This window comes from Ambystoma mexicanum, chromosome 3p (assembly GCF_040938575.1).
Source record: "Ambystoma mexicanum isolate Mex_15411 chromosome 3p, UKY_AmexF1_1, whole genome shotgun sequence".
Classification (NCBI taxonomy): domain Eukaryota; kingdom Metazoa; phylum Chordata; class Amphibia; order Caudata; family Ambystomatidae; genus Ambystoma; species Ambystoma mexicanum.
Genome location: NC_090925.1, coordinates 57,601,827 through 57,619,449, shown reverse-complemented (window position 1 = coordinate 57,619,449; position 17,623 = coordinate 57,601,827). Strand labels below are relative to the sequence as shown.

The 17,623-nt window shown below is 47.0% G+C and overlaps 1 protein-coding gene across 1 annotated transcript in view; it reads right to left on the bottom strand.

Moving 5' to 3' along the window:
- Window positions 1-17,623, bottom strand: part of LOC138579483 (vitelline membrane outer layer protein 1-like) — a 132,665-nt gene that overhangs the window by 55,126 nt on the left and 59,916 nt on the right. Inside the window, exon 3 of the mRNA XM_069649812.1 lies at window positions 6,879-6,979. Coding sequence (XP_069505913.1) covers window positions 6,879-6,979 — 101 coding nt within the window. The remainder of the gene's footprint in view (window positions 1-6,878; window positions 6,980-17,623) is intronic.

The following is a 17,623-nucleotide window of genomic DNA, read 5'->3' as shown; positions in this document are numbered from 1 at the left end:
CAGGACCCATGTGAGCATCGAGCTTACCTTCAACCTCCTGAAGGTGTGATACCACTGGAGCCCTGATGTACGCTCCAGAGAAAGTGGGTACAATTGTGCTTGTGTGTGACATGCTGCACAATATCTGCCTGATTAGAAATGTTCCACTACCCCCTGATGTGGCCATACCACCCCCAGAGGATGGGAATACGGTGCCTGTGGCAGAGGCAAATGCAAACATTTCCAGGGATGATGTGAGGGGTGGGAGATTGGCCCGCCAGGAACTGTTACACCATTTCTTCTGAACTTTCACATGGCACAAGCCATGCACGACTGTGTGACACTCACCGCTATCAATAAACAGGACAATGACACAATCAGGAAGGTCCTCTCATTGATGAAGTTTAACAGATTTAATGAACTGAAGTGCCCCAAATAAACCCCCTCCCACCTCCAACTCCCCAGTAAACTATTCCCTTCCCTCCTCCCACCACCAACTCCCCAGCACACTATCCCCCCTCCCTCCTCCCACCACCAACTCCCCAGCACACTATCCCCCATTCCTATTCCCACCATCACCTCCCCAGCAAACTATCCACCCTCTCTCCTCCCACCACCAACTCCCCAGCATGGCCACTCAGGGCAATAAGTGTCTCAATGTTGTTCATAACCGTGGCCTCTTTACCCCCTGCTAGCCCCCAGTGATCTTGGGCACAGAAGGCGCTGGGATAGATGCCTCAGTGTGCTCTGCTGGGACTCCTCTGTGGGAGTTGTCAAACTGGAAGGGATGGAGCCTGGCGACTGGAAGTACAGAGGCAGGACAACCAGGCCAGGGCACAGGGAGTACAGGATGGGGGTAGGAGGAGGAGGAGATCCCAAGCAAGGCATGCACCAATCCCCTTGGTCAGGCCCACACCGACAGCCAGTTGGTCACCCTGTACCGCCTTAACAGGGAGACCATAACAGAGCTGCTCACCACAATACAAGAGGACATAGGGAGCAGGATCAACATCCGGACAGCTCTGCCCCTCCACTGCAGAAGCTAGTGTCCGTTCTACAATTCCTTGTAACTGGAAACTTCCAGCAATGTGCAGTGTTGGGTAAGGTACTTGAAGACCTGCTGCGGCAAGTGCAACACTACATCTCACTGCCTACCACCACGCCCAGGTCAATGCCATGAAGGCACAGTTCCATGCTGTTGCCCAAATGCCAAATGTGATTGCGGTCCGGAGCTGTTGGCATGTCAGTTCGTTGCTCTGGCGGATGGCCTCAGTGAGTGCCGAGACACCTTCCAACATCTCCCTGACCATCTACCCATATACTTTTAGGGCGGTTGTATTGGCAGCTGCCTTCTGCCCGGCTCCTCATCATGTTCCGCTCGATCCTGTGGTTGGCTCCTTGTAGGTAGTCACAGATTGCCTGCAGGTGTTCAGAGTGTGTGTGGCATATTGCCTCCATCTCTCTCTGCCTGTGCTCCATCTCTTCCAGCCTCTGCAGCATGGTGCTGCTTGGTGGTGTGTGGCGTATGGGAGAGGAGCTGTGCATTGGCCATGGGCTGAATTCAGGGAAGCCATGAGAGGGCGTGTCAACATCAGGCTCAGGAGTCTGAGCAGAATGGCAGCAGGGAGGGCTCTCCGTGGTCTGTGGGCGCTGGCAGTAAGAAGGGATCTCTGGGGTTTGCGGTCCTTCTGTAGGCTGTGAAACCTGACTGGTGTCCCCCTGTGTCTCCACAGTCACCCTGACAGCAGGTTTGGCCTCCGTTTTTGACCCTCCAGCTGTGGGAGTTGGTACAGTGTGCCTTGCGCTGGTTCAGTTGGGCTGTGGATTGGACATTGGCCTGGCCCATCTGTGTTGCAGTGTCTCACGGTGGGAGATCCACCTTGGTGTAGCATGACTGGCCCTTTGTGGGGTGGTGGTGGCAGACCTTGAGGGCCTGGATGCACCACTCAGAGATGGGCCTGCATCCTCCTACTCCTCTGATGCCTCTGGCGATGCATGTGTGCCTGTAGAGTACATATGAAATGTTGTCAGGTATGGTTCCTCACGTGTGTTGTCATGCAAGACACATTTGCTATGGTAAAGGGTGGGACCTCACACATTTGGCCAAATGGGCATGGTTAGTCAGAGGAGATTGGATGTGGGCCCAGCATCAAGGGGATGCTTGTAGCTATAAGTGTGTGACACATGGCTAGTTGGAAATTGGCCGGTGTGTGGGGAGGGCAGGGTGTGCAGGGTGTACATGCTTGTGCAGCTGATGTATGGAATGCATTCTTCTGGTCCTTAATGCTGCTGCATCCCCTCCATTGGTGGCACTCACATGGTGGGGGTGGGGCTCACCCCATGGCACTGGCATGGCTCTACGGGGTACTGCTGTGCAGCCAGCAGGATTGTGCGGTGGTGTACAGTGATTGACTAGCTGAGCCCATGCCGGTGTAGAGGACATTTATTTCCCTGTGGCTTGTATGCCATGCCAACATTGGGCAGGCAAACTGGGCCTGCAACATGCTGGTGTGCCTGCTGCACAGTGTTGTGGTCACTCACGCACCACAATCACACTGCCACAATGAACACCAGTCGGGGTGTGGTGTGCATGATATTTGGATAGGCTACTTACCACCCCTTCCCACTGCTGTGATGCTCAAGGATGCCCTTCGTGCCCTGCCCCATGGCTTCTGCGGAGGGTGGCTGATGTGCTACCCCGTCACTACACCCTGTTGCCATGCCTGGCTTCTGACTCTGATGACATGTGTCCCTGTCCACTGGGGCATCTTTTTTCTGGGCACTTGTAGGGGGGTGGGTGATGGGTTGACTCACCTCCTGCCTCCTGGCTGCCGGCACCATAGACTCCCTCTATTCCATCCATGTCCAGCACTGTGCTGTACGTTTCCTCCCAGGCGGAAAGGACCAGTGGCTAGACAGTGCCCCCTCCAGTCGCAAGGGACTCTTGGCGGTGTTGTGACAGCAGTCCCTGCACCCTAACCCTCAGTTTGTTCTACTGCTTGCAGCAGTCCTCTCTGTCACGTGGCACACTTGCCACTGCAGTTAACTTTTGGCTGATGGTATGTCAAATGGATGTCCTGCGATGTCCTGCGGTTTTACGCTTCCGACTGCCATAGCCGGTCAAGTGGCACAGTGAGTAGAGCGCTCGCTTTGACATCAGTGCAGAGCCTGCGAATGCAGGTTCGAATCCCGGCAGCGCCAAACTCAGCGTTTCATCCTTCCGAGGTCGATAAATGAGCACCACACACCGTGGGTAATAATAAGCAGCGCTCAGATACCTGAGGGTTCGTAGCGCTATATAAATGCCAAATTATTATTATTATTATTATTATTTATTATATAGTTAATCGGACTTGGCAATGACCTCATCTGTGAGGACCACAAGCTCCCCCTCACTAAATTCTGGTTATCGCAGATGATTTTCTGCCACCTTGCCTCTGATCCTCCCCTGAGACATGCTGCCGGTAGCACTATTAGCGCTGACATTTTGGCAGTAACCCTTATTTGGCGCACTTTCCACCGGGCGCCAATAGCGTTGCTGCTGGAGTTGGGTGTGCATTCACGTTTGGTTGTGATGCAGCGCTAATTCCACTGCATGACCCAGCGGTAGCGCTACTTCCGCTCAGCAGAAATTGTGCCACATTACTGGTGGACTTCATGTGAGGGCCATTGTTGGTGAAGAACCCAAACATATTTAGATTTTGGTGTGGCACTTTTGTTTGGGTGGGGGGGCAAATTGACTTGACCATTGAGGGAATAAAGATCTTTAGTCTTGACAGGGAGTTTCTCTTGGTCGATCTATATTGAAACTAGTTCATACTACTCTTGAAGGCAGAGTGTGATGTAACAAAATACAAGCAATACTGTTGCGAAGACTACTGCTGAATGTCTTTGCAGGGAGCGGAGATTATGCGGAGGTGAAGAATGTTGCAATACTTGCAAGAAGGATAACGCTTTGTACCAAATTGCCAAAGCTATTGAAATGGCACAAATGCTGGAGGAGAAATTGACCAAGGATGTTGCCAGATTCATCAATGATATGAGAGTTTGGAAGACATTTATGATATTGCCCTAGACCTGTAATTGTTAGGCAGAATCATATGCAGTACCCTTTGTGAACACCACACACAATTAAGACTACAAGTGACAGTACAAACTCACCTTTGGTATGAGCCTGGACTACACAGTAAAGTGGTAGTGATGGCTGAGCAGCCATACTTATCTCAAGAGTAAAGTGAGCAGTATCAGAAGTTACACAAAGGACAGCAATTACTATGGTTCAAACAAACACTGATTCAAGGTTTCTGAGTAAAAGAATATACATTTATTTACACATCATTTATAAAACAATTCACTGAAGTAAAGCAGCAGAAAATCACACTCTTAATACACTACACCACACCCAATAGATTCTGGACAAGTTAAGCTCAAAATGAAGTGTGAGCAAAATGGCACTCCAGCAATTTAAAAGGGAGGGAAAGACAAGGTTATTCACAATTAAGCAGCACCAACAAGTAAGTAGGCAGGGCAATCTAGAAAAGGCTACTACAGTGAGGAAATTAAGTCAAGGACTGAGCCAATGTCAATGGACCAGAGTCTTTGCAGAGGATCACAAAGTTCACAGTAGTTTGCGGTTAGGTTTTTGCCAAGAGTTCGAAACGAAGTTGGTCGGAAGAAAAGTTACTTCAAAGAATAGAGAAGGACAAGCCCTCAGATTGGCGAAAGATTTCAAACACTTTCACCGTGGTCGGACAGAACGAACAACCGGGTTAGCACAGTACCTTTAGAGCTGAAGAATGATGTAGCTGAGGCAGACGTTCCTGGCAGATCCTGCAGGCTCCCGGTTCCTGAAGCGACTGTCGGACTGAAAAGAAGGAGGAAGACTGGAGGGTCCTGCACTGCCCAGGGAAGAAATCAGCAGCGGAGCAAAGCGATGAATAAAAGGTGCGCTCCATAAAACCCAAGCAGGGTCCGATCCCCTGGCTATCCGTTTCACTGTAGCTGGGCACAGAAAATTCGACCAGAGGAGGGAGGCCTGGCTTGCAGTTTGGCGAACTGGCTGGTCCCACCAGCTCAAGGGGAGAAGATTCCTTGCAGATCTTCCCCATCGTCGAAGTTTGGAGATTTGGACCTGCAGCAGGGCATCACCGGGAGGTTCAGTCATGGTAGAGGTCCTCTTCTGTCAGCTTCTCTTCTGTTCTCTCGATCCAGTGGTGACTCTGCCTTCCAAGTCCCAGAGACCTGCTTTTTATGCAGTTTTCCCCCATTCACACAGCCTGGCTGTCAATCACACAGCAGGGTGGCTGTCCTGGCGGGACAGTCACCACAGCCAATCGTACAGAGTGCAACATGGGTCTCCAAGAAGACCGTGTGCAGGGAGTCTCAAACCTCTACCTCACCTCCTGTCCCCCTCAGACATTCAGGCCCCTAAGGAGGGCTTCTGTGCAGAAGCCCGCCAAAGGTTGGCGAACAAAGGAACCAAACCTGGTTTGGCACGCAGTGTAAAACACGAGAAAGATCTTTACAAAAAGAAATGGTGAATAAACCCAGCCGGAACTGAAATAAAATAAAAGGGGTACAGCGGATTTAAAGTTCGAGGCTACTAACTTAGCCTAAAACAGTACCAGGGCTATTTTCATAGTCCGCAGTAGGGAAAAAATGATAGATACCACTGCCACCAGCCACATCTTAACAAAACGGTAACGAAATAATGTTCAATGAGAGACAGACAAAAAGGGATAACTATTAACCCTTTCCAGTACTCTCTGGAAGATATTTTGTACTGGGTCTGTGAATTTAAAAAGACTAATAAAGTCAATGGCAACTTTACATGTTCTGGGAGACAGTAGTCAGTCCCAGAAAAATGGAGTTCAGAGTGGGAATTCTGAAAAAGAAAACCCTGTGTCACTGCACTAAAAGTGCTGTGTGACACACAGTAAAACAATGATGCCTATGGAGTAGGTGAAGCTCCACAGTCCATGAACACATACAAATGTACAACACATGGCCAAAAACACATGTAAGAGTGGGAAAAAAAGGCTCACACTCTTACCAGGTGAAAAAATAAATCCTAGAAATCCAGCAAAGCTGCTGAGGGACTCAGTAGGTAAGGGAAATTAGCCATTCAGGAGAATTCTCCCTAACAGTAATCTACATGTTTATATGGAAGTGTGAATAGAGTGATAAAGGGTGCTGCATGATTGAGCCTCGAGGCGCTTCGGTTGTGTAGTCTTGAACAGCACTGGGTGAGATGACTATGCCAGGGAGAGAACTAAGCACATTTACATGGCAAATTACCAGTATTTTGTGGTTCACACTCCAATTTGCCAAAACAAATAAAATAACTCTTCGGAAAAAATGACAAATTCCTGCAGACACAAATGGATCATATATTTTGTTGTAAGAAATTGATTCACAGAGAAAACAAGGTAAAATGTTACAAACAACATCTATTCATGAATGATGGAAGACATCTATAATTAACTAAAGTATCTCTTGTAGAATAGAATTTCCAGAAAATACCTAGTGCAAGCAGTCACTGGGTATTTATTTGAATTTTGCAGCGACTTGTTTGATTCACAATACACAGAAAAAAATGCAATTCACCCAGGGCTTGTCTCAATCACCCGCCATGTTGTTTGCCCTATATTCATCATGACAATAGTTCTTGCCCTGAGCTGCTCACAGCCTTCTGCTGTCAATTTGCCTTTCAGAAAAAGTGTCATGGAAATTCCCAAACATCACAAAGGCAGACAAAACATGCTGAGATCTTGCTGCCCATTGCTTCTGGAAGTTGAAAGCATCAAAGGGGTTCCACATGTTGCCCTGTTAATGAGCAAAAGACCCCTGAATCACACACATCTGTATACTTCTTCCTAAAGAAAATCTTCCAAACTTGCCTGCCGATTTTGGATTCAATAGCGCTAGTGATGCCCCCGCCGCAGAAGAGGCGGATTCCGTTTAGACCCGTGTCATCAGCGTAACCCCTGGCACTCTGCACCTGTCAGGCGAGAAGAGGTGGAAGCAGGAACAGCCTTAGCAGGGCAAAAGAGCACTGAATATGTTCATTATGACATTGATGCGTGTTTTGGCACATTTTGCAAACAGTTATTCCTCAAAGGAGCGCCATGCTCGCCCTACCCTGCCCGCTGGTTCAGGCAATTACTGACTAAAGAACATATCATGATTCTGACCAGTAATCATTGAAACCGATAACACAAGTTGGAGTTTTGATCCCTTTTAGTGGAACTACTCAAACTGTTAATCTTAGATTAAATAATTGAAATAATGCATCGGCTTTCAGAGTTGCATGGATCTCCTTCATCAGATGGTAAACAGCAAAGTAGGACAGATAAACAGTAATTGCTTTACTTATACTAGACAAACTGACAATATATGAATGATTTATAGACATAGCCAAGAGCCACACTGGGGGTTATGGGCCCTGAAGAGCAAGGTAAAGACAGAGTAAAACGGGGGGCTGGTGGCTACCCAAGAACGTAAGGAGTGGGGGAGGGGTGGATGTTTCCCATGCTCAGGCCACATCTGAGAGGTGCAGCCCGGGCAGGATGACAGGCCTCTGCCCCCCACCCTAACAAGGAAATGAGTGGACGGAGGGAGCTGGTCATTTTTTGTTCCTGGGCCATGTTTTTTAGGTGCGGCCCAGGCAAGTTGGAGAGTGGCACAGACAACACGGTTGTCAGCTTGACGCTCCCGTGATGAGAGCGAGCGCTGTGCTGACAGCCTTGAGGGTGTGGGTGTCAGCATGACGCTCCCGTGATCAGAGCGAGCGCTGTGCTGACAGCCTTGACCGTGTGGGTGTCAGCATGACGCTCCCGTGATGAGAGCGAGCGCTGTGCTGACAGCCTTGAGGGTGTGGGTGTCAGCATGACGCTCCCGTGATCAGAGCGAGCGCTGTGCTGACAGCCTTGACCGTGTGGGTGTCAGCATGACGCTCCCGTGATGAGAGCGAGCGCTGTGCTGACAGCCTTGACCGCGTGGCTGTCAGCACGGTGCTCCCGTGATGAGGGAGCGCGTGTTGAGAGCCATGTGGCACTGGTAGCATGGCTGTCAGCATGGTACTCCCTCTCATCACAGGAGTGCTGCGCTGAGAGCCATGTGGTGCTGGCACCATGTCTGTCAGCACAGAGTTCCCATGATGAGAGGGAGCCCCCACTGACAGTCATGCCGCCAGTGACCCCAGGGAAATGGCGTGCCTTCCCACAAGCCAATTTCTGGGCTTCACTGGTTCTCCGAGCCATACTGACTCGTATAGCCAGGGAATTGCCAATGGGGGAGTGCCACATCACTCGCTTAAGTTATTTGGCTTATGTTTTGAGCAACGGCTTATGTGACTCACCAAAGATGGATTTTGGCGCCTTTCTGTCGTACACCATATTTAGTTTCCAATGCCAGTCAAGGTATAATAAGTCTAGGCTAGATAGAGGTATATGTGAAACCCTGTAAAAAACAATGGCTACATTTTCTCTGTTGTAGATTCCATTTGGGATACCAATTCATTTGTTAATTCATTCATTTTGTCATTTGTTATACCACCTTTTACCTTTATTATGGTGCCCGCACGCTTTTGGTTGAACACCCTCGGAGGGACTGCAGTCCAAAATTTGGGAACTATTGGGAGGAGCTATTATGCATGTGTGCATTTAAGCCATTAAAGTTATGCGAGGGTGGCCAAGTCCCTGGTAGTCACCCATGTTTTAAGGGAGTGTGTATGGCCGCAGTGGAGGAATATTAGCGTTTAAGGTGATAGAGAGTTATGTGGGAAGTTACAGTTCAATCTTGTGTTGTTAAAAGTGGCTTCATTCTTATGGCAGAGGGGATGTGCAGTAGTGTTTGTGTTCTGGGTGTGCGCAGTGTAGCTGCCCCTTCCACTAAATTGCGAAGGTCTAGTGTGTGAGGTGAGAAAAGGGTTATCTGTACAATCAACAATGACTTGTTCCTGGTTCCATCTATGGAGCATTGCTGCGTCTCACACTCGATTTAATTGCTTGATGAATGCATAATATTTGGATTACTATGAATTAATTGAATCCGAAATGTATGTATTTCACTGAAAATAACTTTCGGTTTTCTCTCCCCTGGATATTTTGGACAACCGCCTTACCCCAACCCCCTTACTTACCTGTGTGCAGCAGACCTCCTTGGGTGCTGCCGTCTCCGGCATCCCTTTGCGACGCCAGTTCCATTCACTTGAGTGGAGGGGATCCAGTGCCGTAGAGTCCTCTTTTCTTTTTCTTTTTTTTTACTTTATTCCTATGGGTGCAGGGGACACCCTTGCAGCCCCCGCTGCCCTTGTTCACTGTAATGCCACCACATTTTTTGTACGGCTGAAATTCGGTCAAGGCTACCGTTCATTTACTTTTTAGTTTTTTGTACAGATACCTAATATTCTCCCTCTGAGAGGATCTCAGAGAGAGAAATGGCCATCCCTAGTTCCTTCTAGTGCGAAAACAAGGACCCTATTTCCTGATTATGTGCAGCGGCCTGGCCCATCATCCTGTGCTTGGAGTTACCAGCCATGCCAGCCATAAGCGACAGGCCCGAGGTACAAGGATGTCCTCATACGGAATGCTCATCGAATAAGGTCTATAGTTTTCTCTCTGGCAATCCACCCCGATGCCCCATGTTCCGAGTGAAATGGGGGTTAGGTTGATTTCTCTCACTAACATTTAATCATCTGGATATTTCTATGCGCTATTCTGCAGGTATAGAAATATCAATGTCTGGAAGATGAAACCGTGGTTCTACTACCAGCTCTTCGTACCGTTCTGTAGGAAGGCTTTACCAACTCAGAATGCCGCGGGCAGTGCCCTGCAGCACAGAAATCCCCTTTCATGAAAATGGCAGCAGAATGCTGCAAGCGGGAAGACGTGGAGTGGAACTTGGTTGATCTCAGACCTTAGTGAGAGACCTGTGTTTGTGTTTATAATCGGCTTAGAGTGGGAAGAGCTTGGTGGGCAGGGCAGGAGAAGGTATGGTGTGATTGGACAGAAGGGTGGAGCGGAGCTTGGCACTCAGCATATTAACAGCATTTTGGCCTTTTGGTTAATTTGCCAGTGGAGCGGGGGTGGGGAGAGCAGGATTCAGACCACAATCAAGCTTATTTTTCACATAATTAGCCCTTTTGCTAGTGATGAAACATGTATTTGCAAATTGTCACAGATGAGTTATCAAGCTCTGATTTCATTGGGTTGAGTCCAACTCTGGAGTATGAAATTCTAGGAGTGAAAAGAAAACTCCACACACATTGCCTACTGCACAGCATCTAGAGATGTGGAGAGATACAGCAAATCAATTCTGGAAATCTTAAAGAAATGTGTGATTTACTATGAGCCAATTTGGGACTTGCAATTACTCCTAACATTGTTGGCTGTGACATAAACTCCTTCTTCTGCTTCTAAGATTCTCCCCTTTGATCTCATGGCTTCTCAGAACATTGAATCCCCTCAGAATTTGTAATAACAAACACAGAAGAAGACCTTGGGTCTCATTACAAGTATGGCGGTGCATTAAAAATGCCAGGGATGCATAAGTAATTCCCTTACTGACATATAACCAACACATTACTGCACCACCAAACCCTCGGTTTGGTGGTAGGATGGAGGATTTACCTCCAGCTGGAGGTACATCCTCCACCTTACCACCAAAAAAACATTACCACCTGCAGTATTACCACCACATTCCTCATGGAGTCCAATGTGCTCCAGAAATTGTGATTTAAACCGTTCTACCACCACTTCTGATTCTATGGTAAATCTGCAGGACCAAGTGGTGGTAACGGAAATTCCACTTCACTGTAGTTAAGCAGATTGAATGCTGCGGTACCACCAAACCCATTTGCTAATACCTCCTGAAAACTAGAGAATTGTGTGGTCAGTATATAAAACATACTATGAACTCAACACCTCATGACCTATAGAGCTTGAAATGTGAATATGAAATAGGTGATCGAGTCTACCTCTATTGCATCTAATGGAACCAATCTAAGAAGTTAATGTTTTTGCCTTTGTGGAAAGGAACCTTTCAAATTATAGACACAATATTTTGGGTTGCATACAAAATAAAAATACCAGGTGCAAATCAGACAGAAGAATGATGTGTACATATTAACCAGTGTGAGGGGTCAGAAATGTGAGGCGGACAACTTTGGAACGTTTTTTCACAATTGGCCATTTTATTAACTCATGAGGGATTGATAAACGTCTTGCTATCCCTAACCGAAAGAGGATTTTCTATCAAAACAGAGCTAAAGGAAAACACTCTAATAAAAGGAATCTATCCCTCAAACATATAAATACGATACACTCATAAAAGGTAGAATATGGCACTCCAGACTGAACAAAAAAAACAGTTTCACTTAATATAAACCTGGTAATTATGTATCCTTGTAAACTGAGTCCAATCTCCTTCCTCAGGTTCAAAGCAGGATCGCCAACCAAAGTTCAAAGTAAGAAAAGTTCCTTTCATAAGTTCTCACTTTTCCAAAAGTCTTTCACTTGGAACTTGACAATGTTTCCACAAACACAAAGAATTTTATCTTCCAAATGATATTGAATATCTCAAAATCACTTCTCCTTCTTGGAAAACAAACACTTCCAAAATTATTCTTGATTTATAACAAGGTTCTCGTCAGGATGATTTTAAACACAGTTCATAAAACACAGTAGTGGCTTTGTTACTTTCTTAGCTTCACAACCACAATGGAGTATTTCATTATATTTTTCCTGGTTCATTAACCTGCCCGGACTACCACTAAGAATCCCTTTTCTGGTATACTCGCCTGCCAGGATGAAAGTTCCTAAGCCTACTACAAGTACTCTGTGGTGAGGCTTGTGTCACACTTTCAGAAAGGTCCTTGACTTTCAACGACATTGAGATTCACAACTTCTTCTGTGAGAACACAGTACACATTGGTGCTGTGTGTTCCTCTATTTTTATTTGCCACATGTAATGTAGGTAATATTCCTCTCCTCCCTGATACCTCTTATGAGCAGGGCTTCTCTCCTGGCACTGTTGATCTCTCAATTTCACATCATACAACTGCTTACAATGTCTCTGTATAACCTTTGTCTTTCTTTGGCTTAGGCAATGCTTGTTTGAATATTGCGTATTTATTGCCTCTTCCCCCTTGTGGGCATATTGGTTACAATCTGTCTGCAGCATCGTTCTCTTATTACTTGACCAATGTGGGTTATAAGCTTTCTGAAGGTTTGCCCCCTCTTTACTTTGGCAATGGTGGTTATTGATCCTCTTCAGTATTGCCCCCTCTTTACCTTGGCCATGCAGGTCTTTATATGGCATCAATATTTATTTATTTATTTACTTATTTATTAATTTATTGATTGCTTGTTAGGCGTTTATACAGCAAGTGCATTCTGTTTCAAAGCACCCACAGGGAAACAAGGAGGGGACTTGGGAATGAGACATTGAGATACATTAAAATAACAAATACAGTGGAGGGAACAACAAGTACAAACCTACTTAGCCTTGTATATATTCAGAACGTGCAAATGCAGAAGTGATGGGGCAGTGCGGATAGGTGCTGGGGTGCCCATGCTCGTGGAAGAGCAACAGATGAAGTGCAAAGTATAGTAAGAGCGAGCCTCCAGGACGGAGGGTGTGCAGAGACAATTGATGAGGACAGACAGAAGCTGGGGGCGAGTCAGTGTGGGAGCTCAGGGACCCATGGATGCATAAGGGCCCGGACACAAATCAAGCAACTGTGAGATTAGCAGAGGAGAGAAGGGGTTTGGAGGAGGTAAAAAGGAAAGCCTTGAGAAGCTTCCGGAATTTAAGGAAGTCCTGCTCAAGAATCAGAGGGAGGGGGAGGCTGTTCTATAGAAGGGAGCCAAATGAGGGAAGCGATCAACCTCCTGTCCTCTGTTTAGCCAAACGCTTTACACAAAAAGAGGTGGCGCCAAAGGAGCGCTGAGTTCTAGAGGGAGAATATTTTGTAAGAGAGATTTTGAGTTAGAGCGGTCACTTGCCCTATACAGCCTCGCGGATGATACAGAGGGATTTTAATTTAATCCAGGAGTTGCAGGAGGCGTCCTCTTCAAGCTCTTCTTCGGTTCCTTCGTCCAGTGGTCAACTCTGCCTTCCAAGCCAAAAGGCTTGCCTTTTATTCAGTTCTCTCCCATTCATTCCAGCCTTGTTGTCATTCACCGAGCAATGTGACTGTCCTTGTCGGACAGTCAGCCAGCCAATCACCACAGAGTGCATTTGGGTCTCCTAGGAGACTAAGCACAGGGAGTTCCGGGCTCCTCCCTCACTTCCTAGCCACCGCAGACACTCTGGAGCCAGAGGCAGGCTTCACTACTGAATCCCGACATTGGCAAAATGAACAAAGAGACCAAACCTGGTTTGGGGCGCAGAGAAAATCTCTATGGCAAAAAAAGAAGTCCGGGGACCATTTTGTCAAACACAGAAAACACATAGGATTTTAAAAGTTCAAAGTCCCAAAGTTTAGCAAAAGAGCTAGAGGTCTCTAAGGTGGGAAGAATTTAGCATGAAACTGAAAATTCTCTCTAACACTCCACACTGTTTACACCAATGTAGTCCAGTCTTGCCCCACATAAGAAGATTTGTTAAGTTATAAGTTATTTCTGCCCATAATGGAATTACTAATGCCATGACACGCTAAGGACAAACACATGGGTCACTCACCGACTGTCGGTAGAGCCCAAGGCATGTAGCGGCACAGGGCGCATTGAGCCAAGTCCATGAAGGTGAGCATCCTCAGTCAGTCCCATGTCACTGTGTGTCTCAGCATAGAGAGCATGGCTAGCAAGGAGGACAGCACAGCAGGAGTCAGAGTACAGTCCTGGGTCCAGGAGGCCGGCCAGGGCCATGGCACAGAATAAACACACACCAGCAGCAGAAGCAGTGCTGTACTATGAGCGGCCTGGATGAGATGAGCAATCAGTTGCTGAGCAGCGAGCATGAATGTGGCTGGCACTAGCCCGTTATGTCTTTATGATGGAGAGAGGAATTTGTTAGGGCCATTTCTGGGGCCAGCAGAGCCGTGCCAAGGGTCTGCATACTCCCAGCTCACAGAAGGCCCTTCCCTGGTCCCAAGAAGTCAAGGTCCACACAAGGAGCAAAGGGTAACTGTGGTTTATTATACGAAACGCACACGGGTCATATGCATGAACAACATTCAGGCACATCTCATTGCAATCTGGCTCGCAGGCCAGTTTTATACATTCGTGATGCAATAACCTTTGTCACTCAGCAAACTCCCTCCAAAACTTATCGAGGCAAAGGATTGGCCCCCCAAGTAGTAGGTCCAGTATAGGACCCTATACAAAGGAATTGATATTGGACAGTACTGTGTCAGGTGGTGTACTTGGGTCATCCCCAAAAGTCGCTACTTCTGAAATGTTACAGTAAGGAAGCCCAGTGATTGGTTGGAAACCCTCGCCATCTACTCCCAGAACCCAGTATCCTGATTGGTCAGGCTGCTGGCCCCCAAGTTTGGGACAAACTCTGTTCCCAGCCCATGAGACACCTGTTCTCATTACATGTCTACTATGTCCCAGCAAATTGCAACTAAATGTCTGCGTATTACAATAGTGTGAGGATGACTAATGCCATGAGAGCGTTCCATTCCCATCGTACAAGGTGTCTGGAGGTATCGATATGCTGCGGGCCGCTGTCTGGCCGTGGGGAAGCTGCTCGTTCCCAGCCTCTGAGCCCTGGCTCCTTCTCAGCTCGGCCAGGTCACGTGGTTGGAGACCAGTCTTGCAAGCTCAATCGCCTTGAATTAACGTTTATTTTACAGGGAATATTCATTGTGGCCACTTATATCACCTTGGCTCAGGATGTGGAATGTCGCCTTGCAACATTGTGTCCTTGGCAGTCTGCTGCACCCGCCTTGGGTAATTCTGCTAGCACAGCACCTTGTGGTTTGGGATTTCTCTGAGACCATTGCGGCCTACTGTATTCTCCTGAGGCCTACTCTGGTTTTGGTTATGGAGTTCTCATGGTATCCATAGGTTAGTAGAAGGTTTATAGTTGGCCAGGTCCCTTGAGTGCTCCTGTCCTTCCATAGGGTTAATTGCATGCAAGCATCTGCAAGCATATACACGAGTTCTTCTTGCTTCTTGCATTTCTGCGGTGCTATAGCAAGCCTAATGACAAAATAATAAACGTGCTGACCGTGTGTATGTGTCACCGTCCTCTATCTCATCAAACTGTACATGTTCTTTGTATAAATTGGTGTGCGTGTGACAGTTACGCGGATTGCGCCTGTGCATTGTGTCTAATGGAGCTATGTCGTCAGGATGTCTCTAATGACCTTCATCATTCCGGCTTTGGTTCAATGCTTTTAGTCAAGTCGGACCATGCAGTTGTCTCCAGCTCTGTCCTGTGCTTCTTTGTCCACTCTAGGCAGAGTTTGTGTTGTAGCAGGAACATATGGTCAGCCGGCATGGTACCTTTCCCGGTAGTTGTCCACGGCTGGGGCAGTGGGGATCGACATAAGTTCGTAAGATTAGCCGCCATGTTGTTGCTTGTGCTTCTTCCGGTTAGAGGGTCATCCGGGACTGAGGATCTGCTCGGATTTTCCCTCTTCAGTCCTCCCTCTGGTCGACTTGTCGACCACAACATTATGGTACCTTCTGTCATCTATCAAACACTATACTTTTGTTATTCCGCCCAAGTGTCCATAGTGGTTGACGTGATCTTCAAATGACCAGTACATGTAAACACATCCACCTCCAGGCTTGCAATAAACCCATTTCCCTACATACTTCCTTGAATTGCGTGGATTTTCTAGTTTCATTGTAGGAGGATGCACGTCTGCCTCTGTTATCTGTTGTCTCAGCCGTTCTCTTTCTCTTATTGCTTCGTCCATGTGTTGGTCGCTATCCATAGCCATCAGGAACTTCATACCCACTGCTTCCTCAGTTGCCTTTTTACACTTCGCTATGTAAAACTTCACGCCAAATAGAGATGCCACTCCCATCACTAATCCTCCTGCTAACACTTGTAGGCCGTCAGATAACCAAGAAGGCATCCAGGACCAGATGTATGAAAACCAGCTTTTATCTTTCTTCGTACCATTTGATTCCTCTTCCATCTTGGCATGAATTTGTGCTAACTGTGCTACTGCCTCAGATAGAGTCCCATTGTCCTTGTCGCTTGCTGCTATGAACGTGCAGCAGGAACTTCCAATGTTGGTGCAAACACCTCCTTCTATAGACATGAGGAGGTCCAGGACGTATCTGTTTTGTAGTGCCACCAATTCCTCATGGGTTGTGCTTTCATGCTTCACCTTTTACCCATGTGGGAAGTGTGATGGAAGTCAGGTGTGCGTAATTATCAGTAATTGCCTGACTCTGCCTGACCCTTATGTTGGGACATGTCAGGTATGCGGCTCGGGGTTTAGTTCTTTTTCTCTCACAGTGAGCCGTCTGTGAGAAAGTGTTTGTGTCGTAAAAGAGACAGGGGTTGAGTTCCTAAGTATCCTACCTGGTAGGATGGGGAAAAGGTGTTACCGGAAAGGGGATGCCATGTCTAACCATCTGGTGTCCCACTCCCACTCTCCGAAGACCCCTCCATCCAGGTGATCCTCCCTCACTGGTCCAACCCCAGGAATTGGATCCAAAAGCGATGGCCGTGCCCTGGCCACCTGGATGACAGATCCCTGGGGACTAGCGGGTTAGACACCTTCTGGTTTCTGACACCCTGCTCTGCCATAGAAATCATGAAAAATGTTCAAGTTTTGTGCATGCTTTTCACACATATATATATCACAAATCACTGGGTGTAAAACATGTACATTCCAGAATTATCCATTCCATTTTCGAGAAACTAGTCCAGTGCCGGTTTTAACTTTGCATTCTGGGACTTGTACCCCTATATTTCCCATTATAAACCCAGGACTACAAGCCCCACAATTCAAAGTTAAAACTTGGCCTGGACTTATAATTCCCTAATGGGATAAATAATGTTGGCATACATGAAAAAATGACCCCTAGTTGTCTAGATTTCCCTTTGTGGGGAACTTGTTTGTGCTGAAAATCCAATGCAAGTTCCTACAGTGAAAAAAGTAGCTGTCATGGAAACAGCAGGGTGAGTGAGCACCCTTCTTCCATCACAGCGGAAGGAAGTCACGTCTGTGACCAATGTACTTCCTGAGGAAAGGAACAACTGCATCAGATGGCAAGGGTCCAGCACACATAAGATTAAAAAAGTACATCACAAAACACTGCAGGTGTTCGGAGTCCAGTACTACTTCTGAACCCTGTTGCAAATTTGTTATTTATTATCAAATTCTAAGTTGACTCACTTGGTTGTGGCTGGCGTGACAGTGGCTAATTTACCACGCTGCGATGACCCAAAAATGCAAATAATTCCTCTATGAAGGTGCTGTACCGTCATTCATATGCAGAATTTCTCAGTGAAATGAAGTTTGTTTGTTTGTTTGTTTTTTTGTTTGTTTATTTCTTTGTTTATTTGTTTGGTAATGCGCAGGTAGACGGGCGCAACAGAGAGAAGAAATCTTAAAACTTAGTTACAGTACAAGGTAGCAATACATAGAGTAGTGATTGCAGTAGGAGCAAAAATACAGGTACAAGATACATTAAATACGAAGCAATGGTCTTGGTAAGTCAAGGAG